The following is an 18,026-nucleotide window of genomic DNA, read 5'->3' as shown; positions in this document are numbered from 1 at the left end:
GCCTTTTTAAAGACGCTACCGGCCTTGTTTGTGTTATTTTGTTTGTGGTAAGGGATGTGTTAAGGGATGATTTTTCCTCTGTTATAAATCATCCAGCAATCAAGAGGTTTCTTTATCTGTCATGTACATTTGTAAGTTTTTAATTGAATTAAATATCAGTTATATAGATTGTCTCAAGATGTTTTGTTGAACCATTTTTCTAATTTTTTTTAAATGTAAGTCACAGAGTGTAGGTATTATTTTGTATTGTGCACGTCTGACTGTTTTAAAAGGGACAGGACATAGATGTCTATTTCCTTTGTATTTATTCCTAATCTCACATTGCTGTTAAAATGGCAGCCGTTGATTTGACTGAGCTTACTCTGCAACGTAATCTTCACCAGGACTCATTTCCTTTCTTCTTGCCCTGTTTACATGACCCATTCAGTTGAGTTATTATCAAAATGATTAAATGGATTGTTTTTCACTGAGCTTGTCTCTCCATTAAAGTGATTTGTATTTCATGGAAAGCATGCCCATCTGCATGCTCAGCTTGCATATGAAGCATGAAAATGTGCTCTTAAAGCCCTGAAAATGTGTAACATTAAATATTTATGACTAAATGAGCAAGAGTTAAAAGTTTGGAAGAAATTATGCAGAGTGCAAAAGTTTTAACACTTCAAAAGTCAACTAATCTGCTTCACTGGGACAGTGGGTATGCTTTTTTCAGATCTGATTGGCATTGGTGGAAATGAAAATGTCATCATATTTTGGTTCAGATGTTGCAAAACTCTGAGCTCCACCCACTTCAGATGAGTTTCGAAACCAATGAATATCTTATTTTAGAGAACCAAAACAGCCCAAGAAAGAAGAAGATGGAAAAAAGATTTTCAGGGGAATTTATCCTTGCACGCCTACCTTTCTGAAGATGCAGATTTACTGTGACTACTCGAATGATCTTATTTGCATTGCAGTTTCTCTACTTACAGTTGCAGGATTAAACATCCTTATACAATCCTTGGAAAAAAAACATGCTTCTGTTGGCTTTGATAAGGAGCCAACTTTATATTACACTCCTGGTGTTCATGTTCCTCTTCCCTGCATCTGTGAATCTTCTGTCACCTGATCTTCTAGCCACTGAGGTGTATAAACAAACAAATCTGTTTGCTAGCCGAAGAGATATATCCTGAGAAGGCACTTTTTTCCATTTATGTTGTGCTGAATGGAAAAGGCCTGTGGCTGCACTGTGATTCAAAGAAACTCTGCGGAGGTCTGTCATTTATTTTAACAGGTACATCAGACATCGTCCTTTATTACCCGTCAGAGAAAGCAGCACTCTGTTCCAGCTCAATACTTTCTCCTTTTCTCTCAGAGCGCAATTTTCTCCCCTTTCTAGGCAACTTTGAAAAATGCCCCAGCTTCTTTAAGTGCTTGATGAATTGACACAGCTTTCCGTCATGCAGATGCCAAACTGAGTATCCGCTTTGACAGTGATAGACACATATTTCGGTTTTCTCTATTTTGCTTCCCGTTTCTCCTGCTGAAGGCGATGGATCGCTGCCATCAAGGACGTGTGTCAAAATCTGTGGGCTGCAACGACCAGCTGCAGGACCGGCGGCCGAGGAATAAAACTATGCTTGTGCTTTGCGACCCTATCAAGTGCTTACAGGCTCTGAGCTTCAACAATAGTGGGTGTGACTGAGACTGTCACTTTGTGTATGTGTGTAAGCTCCTGTGGTTTATTTCCATTCAGTTGTCTAGCATCATGTTTGGGACTGAAACAGAGCTGATGGACAGGGACCTGTAGCTCACAGCCTCTTGGTATCACATACCTGGGATTGATAGTTTTTAGGTTATGGATCTCCACTGTATGAATGGGCACCACATCTTTAGTGATGTGCATCTCAACTGCGTCTGTAATAACTTTCCGCTGGGCCCATTTTTTTTCATATGGGATACAGTTTAATAATGCTGGCTTCTTTTTAGTGATTGTTTGCGTGCTGCCATGGTCTTGTGCATCATCTAGTAATGAACAACATTTCTTCCACTCGGTTTGAGATGCTGAAGTAAATTGCGTATGCTTTTTGCAACATCTTTTAAACAAACTTTGCAACGCCATGTGGTATGTTTGAGGTCTGGCGCTGTGAAACTGAACCGAGATCCAAACTACTGACAAGGCTGCCATTTTATGGGAACAATCTCTTCTCAATTATCCTAAACCACAAATTCAAATTAATCTATTAAATTAATTTATTGTCTAGCCCTATCTGAGAGTATCGCTACACCACATAATGCACTTAAGAAGAAGAACTTTATTGTCATTGCACACAAGTTACAACAAAAGTTTGTTTGGCAGCAATCTCTAATAGCAGCTTGAGGTCAGGTCTTAAACACCTGGTTTGACTTTGTATGATAAATGTACACTCATTTGTTTATTGTTCATGGAAACCTTGTAATCAACCAAAAAATAACCTTTCCATGAAGAGAAAAGAGGTTAATTTTCTTGTTAACAGTGTTTACAGTTGCCAGTGTTGGCTTCTGTTTCACCAATTATCTTTGCACATTAGTGTCAGCTCCATCTGTCAGTTAGTGTGAAAGCACCTAAATGAGATGCAGATGTAGCTACGGAAAATGCCACGGGTTTTGTGTTTTAGATGGAATAAAAATGCTTGTTTACGGAAACCAAGCGCTAATTTCAGTTACGTGTGTTTGGTTCTATTTGTGCAACGTGGTAAGTGTTTGTAACACATTTTAAGTGCTTTTTAGCAGCAGCATATTGAGATGGTTTCTTTTTTTAAGATATTCTCCCCCCGCTCGTTGGTTGGAAGGTGGTAGGCTGTCAGAAGGATTTTAATATGTTGAGGCAGCATGTGACAGCTCCATTCTCTATGGACTATGTTCCTGCCTCGGCTTAAATCTCTTATTGAATGGAAAATCTTAACCCAGCTGATGTCACCAGGAAATTATGTTTATTCGTTCTAAGAATAAATGCTTAAGAGTCTGCTTCAGTTTGGTGATGGGGTTACGGTTTCTTCTTATTATCATAGCCACCACTCCTTCAGCTAAGCTATGTTCTACTCTATTAGTCTTTTTTCTTTTTAACCGTGTGATTTACATTATGCATATTTCAAGAGATACTTGCTTCTCAGACAAGATGTAGCCATATTTATTTCATGACTGACATATTACATAAATGAAAATGCTTGACAGCTGACTTAAAATGTTTCAGTAAAGCAAGCCAGCCAAGATCATTTTCATCAACTTGGTACGAAAATGATGCAGTTGGATGCAAGAATCTATTTAAGTAATTTACATTTGTCAGTGGTCTTAAGTCTAATTTTGCACATATTTCATTCACCAAAAATCAAGTACTCTGATATTTTATTAAGGTATGATTATGCTCATCTGCAGAGGTTCTTTCAGCCAGAATTTCAACGGTGTAACTGTGTGGTCCTAGGATAGTTTTAAAAGCTAGAAGAGTAGATGAAAAATTCACAGCTGATAAGATAAAATACAGTGTAGGGGTGGAAGAACTTCAGCTTAAATGTCATGTCCTTTCATACTTATGAATAAAACGAAAAATGGCTTGGTTCATGACAACAACAACAAAAAAAGACCCATTTAATGCATTTCAACTATGCTCTCAGTTTCCCAGTTGCCTGGGATTCATTAGCATTTAGCTCTAAATTCAGGACAAAAGTTTTAAGTTTTAAATTGGATTTTTGCAAGTCTAAATGTTTTCTGTTTCCTGCTCTAGGTAATAATGCTAGTTACAGTATTTATGTATGTAACCAGAGGCTGTAAGGAGACATTTTACACTGCTTAACTAAAAGTGTCATTCTTCAACTGATATGAAACAGGTGTTAAATTACATTATATGTTGTATTTTACAAGTCTGCAGAAATGGTGTCAGCATGCTTGGAGACTGTTAATGCTTGTCTTTATTGTTTGCAGTCTTGAAACTAATTTAATTTACTTTGTATCTGTTTGTCTAGGCTTGGCCTCTGGAGTCGAGATCTCATCTACAGGGCAATCAACCATAGAGAAGGCCAGTGGCGAGAGCGTGAAGCTGGATTGCCAGTTCACTCTGGCCCCAGAGGACTCTGGACCACTGGATATTGAATGGAGCTTGGTGTCCCCCGACAACCAGAATGAGGACAAAGTGGTACGTGTTGATGTCCTTTTATTTGGCAGTCAAGCTTTGTTCTTGCCTTTAGTTAGGTACTTTTGATTTTTTTTCCAACCTGGTCTATGAGCTTATTTCCCACACTTCTCCACCATGTGTCAAAAACAGAAATCGGTGCTTCATTCATTTTCACTTTTGAGAAAACTCCTCATTTGCTTTTCTTGAACATGATCTTCGGAGGTGGGGTTTGTCTTATTTCATATGTTGTGCAAGAGGTGAAATGCAATATAACTTCTACACAAGTGCGAGTTTTTCTTTCGAGGTGTTGCAAGTAGTACAGGAGGGATACAGTACAAGGCAAATGTAATTTGAGCCACTTATCAGTGTATTGAGCATTTGTTCTCTGCAGGCTCTCACAGTCAACCCTGGCAGTCTTTCCTTTTCTTTCCGTGGCTGAGGGCCATGGAAAGGAAAGACTATACAACTCTACAGGAACTCCACATACCCTCAGGGCTTTAACAGCGTTAGAGACATATTCTTGCTACAGATCACTCCAGTGGCATGGTCCTCTCTCTTGTGGCTCTTTGTACCCCACCTGTCACAAAGCCTTCTTTTCCATTCGTTTTTTCTCCCCTTTCTGTGTCTAGACTCAGGCCTTTGCCTCATCTATTTTCATTATAAATCATTTGCTGGAGTGTTCGAAGGAAACATAGGTGCAGTAAAAAAAAAAAAAAAAAGATCCGGTCAGTTTAAGTTTATCTCTTACAGTGATGCTGTTCGTGAGCACAGGATGTGGGCCATTCCCTCGGAGGGCCTCTTCGTTTTCATGAATGCAGCTGTAGAAATATATCGCATGTTCTCAAATTGCATGTGGTTCCACCGTTTCTTTTCTTTACTACATGTAATTTTGCTGGATCTGATGTGCACGCACTGTAGTGTTGCCAAACCTTAGTAGGAATTTAAACAGGCCTGACATCTCTCTCTGAACGCATTTGTTCTAATTGACCTATCAGACTTTGCTCGCTATATACACAAGCTCCGATTCGAATTGCCCTGAACCAAAATGAAGTCAAGCACGGAGTAAATTCTTTGCAATTAGTGACATATTAATTCCAAGCGGCTCTTTTAATATATGTGACATTGTTCAATAGAATTAGGCCAGTTTGATAGGACCAAAGCAACCAGGCCAGGCAATGAAATGACAGTGAAAGCTTAACTTTATAGCCAGAGGCTCCCAGATGCTCAGAAGCCATGGTGAACCCTTGTTCACATTTGGATTTAAAGGAACAGCCACTATCAGAATTTCTTTTTAAAGTGGTGAATTAATCAATGTTATCAGTTTACAGTGTCTTAAATCTGGGAACTTGAAGCTCTGTTTTACAGATGGGTTATATGATTAGTCTTGCATATGTAATTAATTGTTTCTTTAAGAATTAAGTTAATATTAATATGCCATATATTCTGGCTGCTTTTGCTCTGCATTTATGCCTTTAGAAGTTATACCACAACATTATCTATTCATTCCAATGTCTACTGGGGACCCATGGCACCCTTCTGACATATCCCACATATCATCAGGGTCTTTTTGAGGGTGGTGAAGCATAGCTAATGCATGTTGCTTTGTTGTGCTTGAATGAGAGATGCCAGGCATGCCTACAGTAACAGTCATTTGCATTTGGCTCTCATTGCCTGGCTACAGATTAGTGGAAAGGAGGGTGTGCCCTGCATATTTGCCACCACTGTGAGAACGAGAAAAACAATTACAAAAACCAAATCTGAATGGTTTGAATAAGAGTTGAATTTGCCGAGAAAATACATAACTTTATCCCATGTCACACAAACTATCTTTTGTCCTTGAGGACAACAGCAGAGCCCTTTGTTGGCAGAGTTATTGCAACAGGAATTTGTGTATATTGACAAAGTATTGGAAGATTTGGACTTGAAGCCAAAACAAGGTTCAGTGAAAATGTTTTTGTTTTCTCATGGTCATGTTTTGTTGCATTCTGTTTAGCCTCAGGACTGAAGGACATTATTTGTATTTTTTATGTAGGCGTGAAGCAGTTTGGAGTATAGCTGTTCCTGTGAATGCTCGCAGCAGCAGCACTTTAAGTCATTCAAGTTAGGAGTCGGAGTGCAGAGACACAATTCTTATCTCTCTGAGCTCTGCAGGTTGTTTAGAGAACACAGGTATGACGGCTCCCTGCTTTGCCTCTCAAATGAGCTCTTCCTCTTTGCTTACTGAGTAATAGCATCACATGACAATGATCTCATCCTAAAATGTGTGTGATGAAAACTATCCCTGGCCAATCCAGTCCTTTTTACCGCAGCACTATGATCCATCCACAGAGAATGGCCAGGCCAGGTGGTGATTGTATCATTGAATGTCCTACCTGTTATGAAACGCAGCTCACAGACAGTGGAGTCCTTTCCAGCCCCCGCCAGCTTGTCTAGTCATTTGCCCTTTTCATTTTCGTTCCCCGGGCTCTTTATGGGATTTTTTTTTTTTCATTGGATCATGATTCTCAAGGTTATTGTGCTGTTGAGATTTTTTTAGATGGAGGTGTGTATGTGTGTAAGTACTCCCATATGTGTGCTTGTGAAGCAGTTGAACCCAAGTGAGAGTTCTTGTCTGGCTGAGCTTAGGGCAATTTAATTTCCTTTCTTCCGTGGTCTCTTCTCGCATATCACTGTTATTACTGCTGATGTTCTGATCCCCAGTGAGGTTTGAAGGATAGGTTTCCCTCCCCTGAGAGCCAGGTGGAATTTTAACTGAATTACTTCTTTACTTGGTTAATATATACAAGATGAAAACAGCGCCCATTGTGAGCATGCCACGCTTGCAGCTTCAAAATCTAGTTTTCTAGTTGGAAAAGTAAGCCAACTTGGTATAGACACGCTAAAACCTCGTTCACTCTGTCTCCTTTTGTTTTGCAGCTCTCGTACTTCCTTTGAATGCTCTGCCTTCTCTGATGGGTTCATTATTTTCCTCTCCTCCTGCCATGTCTAGTTTTTCCTCTCTCCTCCTCTCCACCCAGGGGTATTGCTGTGCGTATGCATGCTGTTGATGGTGGCACAAAAAAGCCTGATGATCACTGTCTCCGTGGAAATGTGGAGGAATATGCCAGTGCCTATGAAAGAGAATGAGAACTCTTTTCATTGTTGCTCACGTCTCTTTTTTTCCCCACCCTTCTTGCTTTTTTTCCTTGTGTTTTTGTTTCCCCTTTCCACTATCACCCGCTACTAGCTACAAGCTTCATGTTGGCTCCACCTGGGCTTTATTTCTAGGCATTTCCTAGCTGCTTTCAAGACCCAGACTTGTGTGCGTGCGTGTGTGTGTGTGGTGCAGAAGTGGTTGGATGGAATTGGGAGCTTTGTTGACACAGCAGGTGTTGATTTAGCTCCACAGTGGTGGCTTTGTTTGTTCCACCTTCATTCTTCTTAGGCACAGAAAGGGCAAAATACAGACTGCCAGGCTGAAGGGCACTGGAGAGATAAAAGAGGAGGGCACTCTCTCTTTTCCATATATTTTAGTTGGTTCACTGAGCAAGGTCTTTGCTTTCAGATACCACATAACTGTCATTTCAGGGCTTTTATTTATTGGTTTCCTAGAACAACTGTTTTTCTCATAAACAGATAAGTCTGATACACTACATCATTCTCGACAGGTTTGAGTTTTTAACTTTCCCTACTTCTTTTCCACAACCAGATGATTCTGTACTCGGGTGACAGGGCCTACGAGGACTACTACCCTCCCATGAAGGGTCGAGTCCACTTCAACTCAGCTGACCCCAAGAACGGTGACGCCTCCATCAACCTAATGGGGCTGAAGTCGTCAGACTCAGGCACCTACCAGTGTAAGGTGAAGAAGGCTCCTGGTATCCGTAGCAAGAAGATGCAGCTGATCGTCATGGGTGAGTGGAATGGCCACTGGAGCAGTGCAAACCACTGAATATACTGCAGCATTAGGTTTGACGTCTTTTTTTTCCTCGCAGGGTAAATTCTCTCTCCCTCCACAATGGGAATGCACCATGTGACATAGTCTTTGCCCTCTTTGCCGGTTTTGATGTAATCCCTACTAAAATCAAGTGCATAACCTTCCCAGTGGCTGAAAAGCATTGACCCCATTGTGATACACTGTCTTCCCACTAGATGTTCTATGATTTTCTAAAATGATAATCCAGATATTTTTTGTGTTTTTTTTATTTTTATTATTATTTTTTTTTAGTTGCATTTTCCTTAAGGTTTAAGTAACGGACATGGCATAGGGCGTGAATATCAGTTACAGTGTACAGTATATGAATAGGTTTCTACTTATCTATGCTCATATTTACGTGTATGGCTTGTGCCAAAGAAAAAAAAAACATAGCTAAACGATATACGTCCAACATTTGTGTTTCTGATTTGAAACACGAACGCACTTGACAATAACTTAACCAAATCGAGCTCAGAGGTTTGACATGAATTACACTTTTTTACCAGTGTCCATCTTTAAGGCAAGGTATTTTTTTCTATTCTATAGATCTTCATTGTTACATCTATCCACTTATTTATGTTAGGACTGTATCATCTGTTTTTAGTAAGTGCCTTTTCCCTGCTGCCAGCAATATATTTTCTGGGGGGAAATATTGTGAATATGTGATTTTGAAAAACCATTGCTATCTGCTTGCAAAAGATGGTTTGCATCACATTCTGTATCTCTGAATACATGTGGCTGTCATTGCAATTACAATATTGTGAATATTTTACAATAGATATTTTGTTAATAACTGGAAAAATTAAAAATGAAAACTATCTTAATAGCATGGCTTAATGACCACTTGAGGTAAAGTTAATTATATTTTATTATTATGGCAGATCATTTTTAAAATTTCTTTTAAACGTAATATATATACGTGTACTATTCCTTCTTTCACCCATTTCCAAACTAACAGGAAATGGCCACATGGAATGGGTGGAATGGAAATTTGTTTTGCTAATTGCACATAGTGTGATGCGTGACACATCAGAGTTTCGTAAGTCAGATGATTCACTCCCTAGGCAAACACACACACACTGACCTCGCTGGTCGGTCAGCTAAATGATGTCGAAAGTGAATCACCTCCCGAAACCAGCCAGCTATTTGCATATGGGAAAAACAGCCTGTGCTGTGTGCTGTGCTCTTACGGAAGCTCTTATATTAGAATAGTTTCTGCATTCTTATAGAACAAGCTTTGGAAAAGTGTCACCGACATGGTGTCATGTGTACAAAAGTGACTGCACCAACTAGTTCAACCGGATAGACACAAGCTATTGGAAAACAAACAGGTAATTTTGTTTTGGCAGCACTAAGGAGTTCTGTAATGAAAGAGATGAATGGACGCAGATAATCTTGCCATGAAATTTGGCTACAGTTCTTGCATAAATACAGATCCAAACAGGAGACCGCTTCTTTAGTTACTGCTAATACATCTGCTATGACGGACTCTTCCGCCTGTCACAGTTCCTCATTTTCAGTGTCATTGTTGAAGTTGTTAAATGTTGCTGCATTTGTGTTACGTTCATACTCTTCAGGAACCTGTATCAAAAACCTTGTGATTTCATCCAGAGAAGATATTTAGTAAAATGTAATTTATTATCATTACAGTTACAGTTTACTTCATAGTTCCTGGCAGTAGATGTAAGCAGGTGTTAGTTCTAGTGGTCTTTATACTCTTTATTTGAGTTATTTAACGGTATCTGTTGATTTTAAGCTGTGGTGCATAAGAGCATCGAGTGACTAAAATGTAAATGCAGGTGTCTTTAGCTGTAGCGTGAGTATGTGTGCATGAGAACTAGATGGCTCGAGGCTACAGAAGCTGACAGGCTGCTAGCTGTTGACCCCAGGGGCAGGGGTGTTCAAAGCAAAGAAACATTGACAAGGAGAGGTGGGGACATCTTGCCTGCTCTGCATTTACCTTGAGTTTGATCTTGTCACAAGGTGGATGGTGCAGGAGAGACGTGCATGCATATTTGTGCACGAACACAAGTGCACTTCCGCATATTCGCTGGGTGTTGCTAGTGCTTGTCACAAACCCTGCCATGTGCAGGTATACAGACGCACGCTGACACCTGCAATGTAAACAGTGTCCAGGTACTACAGAGGGAGGAGGTAGCATGCACTATTAAGTATTTTCCTCTGCTTGCAGTAAGACGTTGAAGTAAATAGGAGGAGAGTATCCACCTGCAGCTCAGCACTGCATGTTGGAAACTCAACAACTGTTTCTGACTACATCCTACTTATACACTGAGCAACTTCAGCAACCAATCACTCAGCCCTTCCTGAGTGCAGGCAATCCTCATCATATCCAGGATCTCTCTGTGTAGCTCAACGGCCAATCTCATTAATTCTGTCTGCTTCGCTTTAGTGGCCACTAGTCGCTTATATTTCACTTATCATTCAACAGTCAGTCATCACTGTGTGAAGGTATGCATCTCGTGATAGCAATGCATGCCACAATATAGCTATTTATACTTATCTTTTCCACAATACAGCCGTGTGCAGCTCATAAATCTCAGTTCATTGTTCGTTTAACAGAGCTGGGTTCATTGTATCGCTCTGCCCTTTTGTCTCCTTGCTCCTCCAGCCTCTGTCACCTTCTTCTTTGACCCCATCTTGCAAACAGATAAATCTGCTCATCGGACAGCAGTCTTAATATGAGGAGCAGTGCGTTACAGCCTTAAACGTGTCGAGTTGACTTTCACCTTTTAAAGGATACATTCAAAATGTCATAGCTCTCTGACATTTACTGTGTGTCGTGTCAGTGCGTGTGTAGGTGCAACACAACATCAGCATACAGCAGACCAGTGAGTTAGGAGCAGTGCAGCCTTGGCCTCCATCACTCTACCATCTGTCCATCAACGCTCGCTTAATTTTTGCTCTCCCGCTTTCTGTTTTGCCCCCTCTGTCCTCACCCTGTGCGTGTTTATTAGATTAGTAAGAGCACTCTGTATCTGTCAGTGTACTGTTAATCCTTACGGTTATGCCTGCTGAGCTCCCCCCTCCCGCATGGCACCTGGTTCAGATCTGGAGAGCTCCACTCCAGGGTTTTGTTGTCACAGAACCCATGACCACACCATGATGTCAGCCTTCTGTCAGTGAACACAGAGAACGGACTTTGGCCTCAGATTTTCTCTATCCAAACGTTACCCAGCCCAGTCCCTTTCTCTTTTTCACTCCCTCGCCTGCTTCACAGTGTGTCTGGGCTTCACTGGAGCAGGTCTGCTTTTAATTTGGAGCCCTCCACCACCACCACCACATCTCATCTCCCGCCAACACTCTGACTGACCGACTATTTGCACACATATTTTGCACGGCTGTTAAAATAGAAAGCCTGTTCTTATTCTTAATGCTGAATGCTATGTGCATGTGTGTTTGTGTGTCCAACGACACACATCACCTTTCTTCCCGGTAATTATACTGATTGACGGCACCTGTAATGACAGCAGCTGTGTCAGTTACTGTGATTACTGCTTTCATTTCTCTGATGACTGCTGCTTTAAACAAGGGAGGAAATCAGCTTTAAGACTACACAATAGACACACACAACTCACCCACAACATGCAAGATTGAAAAATAAAGTTGTAGGAAGAAGGACTGTGTCATTCTCAGCTACTGTGCCCACCTGGATGTGCCTGCTGTGTTCACCTCTCTGAATCTCTCCACTCTGATCCTTTTCTCTCGACAGTAAGGCCATCTAAGCCCAGGTGTTTCACCGAAGGCCCCACAGTGGAAGGCAAAGACATTGTGCTGCGGTGCCTATCTAGCGAGGGAACCAAACCTCTGAAGTACTCCTGGGAGAAGACCAGTGACAGCAAGCTGCTGCCCGCCTCTTCAGCACTGGGTAATGGACCTCTTGATCACTCTCAGAGAAATAGATCACTGTCCTACTCACAGATTGTCTGTTTGACACTGTCATCTTTTCATTTATGTATTTTTATTTTTTTTGCCCTCACTACAGATCCTATGGGAGGCACTCTTAATGTGAGGAATGCATCTGGTAGCGCATCTGGCAACTATCGCTGTGTTGCCACCAACAAGATTGGCACAGAGGAGTGTACACTATATCTCAACGTGACACCTCGTGAGTACCCAACCAATCTCATGTTGAAGCACTAACCCATATGCAGCCTGTTTCATAGTTACACCTGTTGCTGTGGTCCAATGGCCATGTGCCTAGAGTATATGGCGCACTTGAAAAAAGTAGAGTCTTCCATTTCAAGTTTTGTACCCCTACATGATGAACCTTCAAGAATACAGTAACAGTATGTAGCTTAGTGGCCATTAGTGTCTGTACAAAGCTCTATGCCAACCCATCTGGTAATTGTAGAAATATTGTAATAAAAAAAAAAAAAAAAACCTTGATCTGCAGAGGGTAAATGTCAAGATAACCAGAAGACAAATAGCTGTATGTAGCCGTACACGAGAGCAGGATGGGGATAGATTTTAACTTTCCTGCACCTGTCATTGTTTAGTCTTTTTGATTTCAGGGCCACTATTTTGTGTGTGTTTAGAAGTTGTGGCATTTCAGAACTTGCTACTGGCACTACCTGACTCCTTGGCATTTCTTCGATCCCACCTCTGATTCATCCTCTTCTTTAAGGGTCATATAGGCTCCAAAACAACAGTGCATTGTGTAATTTCTTCAGTGACATTTTTGATTGCGCTTGAGAAATGTGTAACCTTTTTTTCAACCTGATGAGCTGGAAATACAGCTTTTTTTAAAAAATAAAATAAAAAATGCTCACATGACAGCCATTTTTCCTGAGAACAGTGTCAGTTAAAACCTGCATGAGAATAGTGACGTGATCAAACAAAACTTTCCTTTGACCAAATTAATAAAGGAACGGATCGATTAGCCAGGATGACAAGAAGAAGTGAAGGGAAGTTTAATTTTAAATGCAAGACCAGCAACACTGTAAGTTATTGTTACGATGGCAAACGTCATTTTCTCAAATCTGTGGAGGTTGTCACTCGTCCAGGTCATGGTATATCCAAAAAGCATTTAAATAAAGAGTTTTTTCTGATGAGTGGTGAAATGTTTTCTCCAAAAACTCTACAAGTCCAGTTGCCTTTTTTTAAAAAAAAAAAAAAACGCGTCATTCCATTGGCTTTTGCACAAGTTAAAAGGGAAACCCACTTTATTAAACCGCGTCAATGACACCTTGGAAAAATACAGATATGTCTTGCCTTACATACTTGAAATTTTGCTAACATCCAGTGCATTTTACTGTTAAATAGTACATTTTATATTATTATAATAATAGTCTTAAATACACGTGTCAGTTATGTGCATCAGAATTAACAACTTTCCTGTTGTTTCATGCAATGTTTTACCTTGAAATACGGCCCGATCTCAACCTGATTCTCAGTTTCCATTTTATTTTCATTGACTGATCAGTCAGGAAGCAGTAAATGATGCATTCTGTCAGTTGCAGTGATTGTTGAAACACAGCAATACAACATTATCCTTTTGATAGGAGCATTTCCCAACTTCCCACCCTGTGCATGATTCTTGAACAAATTGTTTGCCATGTGATTATGTGCGACTGAAAGCTGCAGTCTGTGCCAAAATCTGGTACTACATCTCAAGGCCTTTGTTGGATGCAGAGCCTTAGTTACATTCATGTCCGTGCAACGCTACTTACATTTGTCAAACCTTTCAACACATTTTCTCTCTTGTTTTGTCCAGCCCCTAACACTGGAGGCATCATCGCAGGAGCCATAATTGCTGTGCTCTTGTTCCTCATCATTATTGCCATCATCCTCTTCTGCTGTTGCCGTGCCCGTAACAAGAAGAAGTATGAGAAAGAAATCTGCAATGAGATAAGGTATGCTCTCTAAAATACTAAAGAGATTTGTCTCTCAGATACACAAGCTATTGATGAATGAATAGTTTGTATTTTTGTCTAGTCTGTGTTGTGTAATTTATAATACAGGATTACATCATAATGCTATAGGTTATATGTGATTATAGCTCTCAGCTCCCTGTGCAACATGAGCTGTGGTCATCGAGATGCACACACACATTGCCTCACGCACGCGTGTAACATCACTAACAACCATGAAATGGTTTTTCTCCATCAGCGTTTTTCTTTTTTTACCCCTCCTCAAATAAACAGCTGTGGTAATCAGTTTGAAAGCTTTGTTTGCTCTGTGGATCCTGTGTCATGTCTGTGGCTGGCTGCCCCCCACACCAGAGCCACCTACCCCCCCCCCCCCCCCCTCGCCATCCAACTCTCCATCCGGCCCATGGGCTCCGTACAACCACTGAGCTTACCATCACTGTGCTCTGCTCTGAATCTGTCTAAGACCACAATGTGACACTGCTCCTGCTGTAGGACAAAGAGGATTAGACCACTGGTTCTGTCTCGTATACACAGACACACATTTGCTGAAACACCACAGCATGAAACTATGGACAAAACAAGCTCTGGCCCCTCAGGCTCAGTTGGATTGAGCATTTAACTGGATTATTACTGCTTATTAGTTGTTAATGTGGTGGCAGAGGGAGTAGAGGGCATAGCTGTATTTGGATACTCAGCTTGGTCTCCATAGGCTATTACATAGTCAGTGTGACTGAGCCGTGCAGACACAGTCCAACCAATCAAATGAACTCTTTTTATTCTTATTTATTCCAATCATGTTTTGCTCTTGAGGTGCAGATTGCTTGAGTATTCATTGTTTTCCTTGCACATCAAAAGTTCTTTCCATGTTAAGTTTCTCTAACATGACTTTCAGGTAAGCTCATGATGGTGAGTTTCTAGTTTTGACTTGTTTTCTAAATGCAATGCTGTCTCTGTCTCCCCTCAGAGAGGATGTGCCTCCACCTAAGAGTCGTGTTTCAACAGCACGCAGCTTTACCGTCGGTAGCCAGCGCTCCTCCCTGGGCTCCATGTCACCTTCCAACCTACATGAGTACGCCCTGAAGCCCCAGTACGACAAGATTCCTTCATCAGAGGAATTTGAGAGGCCTCCCAGCCAGGTACCTCTTCCTCCACCCACTGCTGCCAGGATGGCCGGCCCCAACCTCAGTCGCATGGGGGCCATAGCCGTCATGGTCCCTGCCCAGAACAGGGATGGCTCAATCGTCTAGCATTTGTTCTTCTTGAGAAAGGACTGTGCAAGTTGGGGTGGGCGGGGGGGACGTTGGAAGGGAGCAGGACACAAGACAGTGAAGGTGGAGCAAGAGCTAAGACGGGCTGACTGCCTGTTTTTAGCTCTTCATTATTTACAAATGGAAGTATCCTCCTCTCTGCTGTGATGCTGAGAAGAGAAAATATGTTGTACTGAAATCACAACAGAGAACATTAACTTTTTATCAAATATAAATACAAAAAAAAAACTTCTATGAACTTTCTCGCAGAAAAAAATGAATTGGTGTGGATAAAAAGCAGAATGGTCAATACACAAATGATACTGTACATACGTGAATGCATGTTTTATTATTTTTTCTGTAGACGGCCCTTGCTGTAAACATACTGTATGTTCTAAACAGATCCAGGGCCTTAATTGGTCCGCTGTACAGCTGTATGCATGCTTATGTATAAAGTGCAGCTGTGTGTATGTGTGAATATAAATGTATGTATGTGAATGTGAGTTTGGGAAATGTATAGGTGATTTGTTTTCTAACAGTGTGATCATTTGTTTGTCCATCCAGTCTTTACAAGTGTCTTGAGATTTTTCTTTTAAATTCCAGAAAGTCTGTGGATATAAGTTATAAACCAGAATGGCCCTCTAGATGAAAATTCACCAATTTGATTTAATCCATGGTCCAAACTAAAGAATGACTGTATATAGGTCAGCCGTTGTTCTGCAGTTTGAATTGTCCACTCTGCGTTTGGGTGAGGGGCCTAAAGGAGACAGGATTGGCTGGTACAGAGGGGGAGGTTCAGACCGCCAAATCTTGTGATTGGGTGGATTATTGCTTCTTGACCGATCTTAAAAAGGACCAGTGTCCATCCCCCAACCCAGAGATCTTAGATGAAGTGTTATAACAGAGGCAGCTGGACAACAAGGTTCACTGAGCAATCGGCTTTGATTGAGTTTGACTGTCAACAGGCTCCTAAACCTCAATGACCACTAGGACGTGAAGACTCCCCACCTTATTAGCATGACCAGAGCACCAAGTCGCATTACAAGGAGCCAATACCTTCATTAACCTTCTCTCTGTGTCGATATGAAGCCTCTCACGGCGTTTGTAGCATTAATTGCCACAGAGAGGAAGTAATTTGATAAGCCTGAAAGGATTGCTGAATTGTGTTTCTCTGCACTTCCATCGCTGCTTTGGTTTGAGTTTGTTTTGCGGTCTCTCAGTGGTCACTTAAAGTTGCAGTTTAAGACGGTTGTTGCAGTTTTGGCACATGTCCATACTTCTGTTATTTAGAAACCCAACATCTCATTTTGTCTGCCACTTAACAAAACTGTATGAATACTTAGGGGCATACTGTTTCTTTTTGCTCCGACGCCTTATCTCTTCCTTGTTTTAGCCTTACACACCTACCTTCAGTTCACCTTTTCACAGCTGGATTCTAATGACTTCTATTGTGCCTTGTTGCCCCGGTTGAGTTGTGTCGTTGTGCGATGTGCAGTAGCATCGCCCTGCATCGCCATCACTGCCACAAGAACAATATACCAATAACAATCTGTACACAGTGATCCTATTGATTGTTTCCTGTTGCCTCGATTAGATCGTGACTACATTTCCCACACCCACTCACCTTCACTATCTTACGTTTTATTTTTTCTTATCCAAAACATTTTATGTTTTTTTTTTTTAACTTTAGTAATTCATGTGCTTTTTTTAAAAAAACAAACAAACAAACACAATAATCTAACTGGTTCTGGGTGTATGTATTAATATCCTGTCAAAGTAACCCTATTTAATCACAACACATGGAATGATATAAAGATGATGTTTTTATGGATGTATTTGTGATGCTCTGCTCTGCTGTGCTTGGCAAATCTATATCTAAAACACAAGAGGAGGGGCTAGTCAGTACAGTACAGATGCTGTTTGGTATGTTGAATTGAATGAATTTCTGGCATTGTCTCTGTGTGTGTGTGTCACGTTTTTGCGTGTGGATACGAGTATATAAGGGGAGATTACAGTTGTTATTGCCCCTTTACTTCAGATTGGCTTTAACACCAGAAAAACTGAGACCAAGGCCTCACTAGACAAAAAAAAATGACACCTGGCAGTTTGAGTGTCTGAGAGTGACTGAGTGTATTGTTCATGAGGGGAGTTTGTGCTCTGGATGGGCCCATGTAGAATTCTAGTTAGACTCTTCACCTGCTGGAAAAGTGTACGGAGCTCGTAGGGAGATAGTCCTGTTGCTGTCCCTCTATGTGCTCAGAACATTAATGATAAATACTACTAACGATATTAACTGTAGCTTTGAAATCAGCGTACTAATACTGTATGAAAATCTCCTTTGAGGTTAGCACACCAGTGTGAATTTCTTTCTTTTTGTGTGTATTTTTTGTGCTGTATTTTTGAATAATAAAAGTCATGAAATTGGGAAAACTCATCCATGATTGTTTGTTTGTTTGTTTGTTTACAGAGGAGCAAGTCTCGGCTTAAGCATGAATAAAACTTAATTTCTGTCCTCTCCAGCGGTCCGTGCTCTCTAAGGACTCTCTTTTTGACCGTGATTCATTTTAATCAGCTGGTGAATTCCACCCCTTACACCAGGTGAGGTGACTTTCTAACCACCTAATGACTGTAATTAATCAATGAAGCGGGCAGGCGCTGACACCGCCTGCCATCTCCGATACTTGTTCAGCTCGGAATAAACATACAGAGGAGCTCTCCACCCACAGAGGTCTCTTATTGACTTGTTGTCATTTCCCTACTGAGCTGCATTGTCCCTTGTGTCTTGGTCATTTGTTGCAACATTTGCTTAG

General features: G+C 41.0%; 1 protein-coding gene across 2 annotated transcripts in view; it reads left to right on the top strand.

Annotated features, from left to right (window-relative positions):
• cxadr (CXADR Ig-like cell adhesion molecule) overlaps nucleotides 1-17,650 on the top strand; it is a 34,244-nt gene extending 16,594 nt beyond the window's left edge. The window contains exons 2-7 of one of the 2 annotated variants that reach the window (XM_084565378.1): nucleotides 3,975-4,144; nucleotides 7,812-8,016; nucleotides 11,809-11,964; nucleotides 12,082-12,204; nucleotides 13,813-13,951; nucleotides 14,934-17,650. In XM_084565378.1, the coding sequence (XP_084421504.1) occupies nucleotides 3,975-4,144; nucleotides 7,812-8,016; nucleotides 11,809-11,964; nucleotides 12,082-12,204; nucleotides 13,813-13,951; nucleotides 14,934-15,216 (1,076 nt within the window). In that variant the 3' untranslated portion in view covers nucleotides 15,217-17,650. Of the gene's footprint in view, nucleotides 1-3,242; nucleotides 4,145-7,811; nucleotides 8,017-11,808; nucleotides 11,965-12,081; nucleotides 12,205-13,812; nucleotides 13,952-14,933 lie in introns of those variants that run through there. The other variant, XM_084565377.1, reaches the window with a different exon arrangement.
• The last annotated feature ends 376 nt before the right edge of the window (nucleotides 17,651-18,026 follow it).

Source organism: Chelon labrosus (genome assembly GCF_963514085.1).
Source record: "Chelon labrosus genome assembly, chromosome: 17".
In the NCBI taxonomy this organism is placed as follows: Eukaryota; Metazoa; Chordata; class Actinopteri; order Mugiliformes; family Mugilidae; genus Chelon; species Chelon labrosus.
The sequence above is the reverse complement of the archived record's forward strand: the minus strand, read 5'-3'. Positions and strand labels throughout refer to the sequence as shown.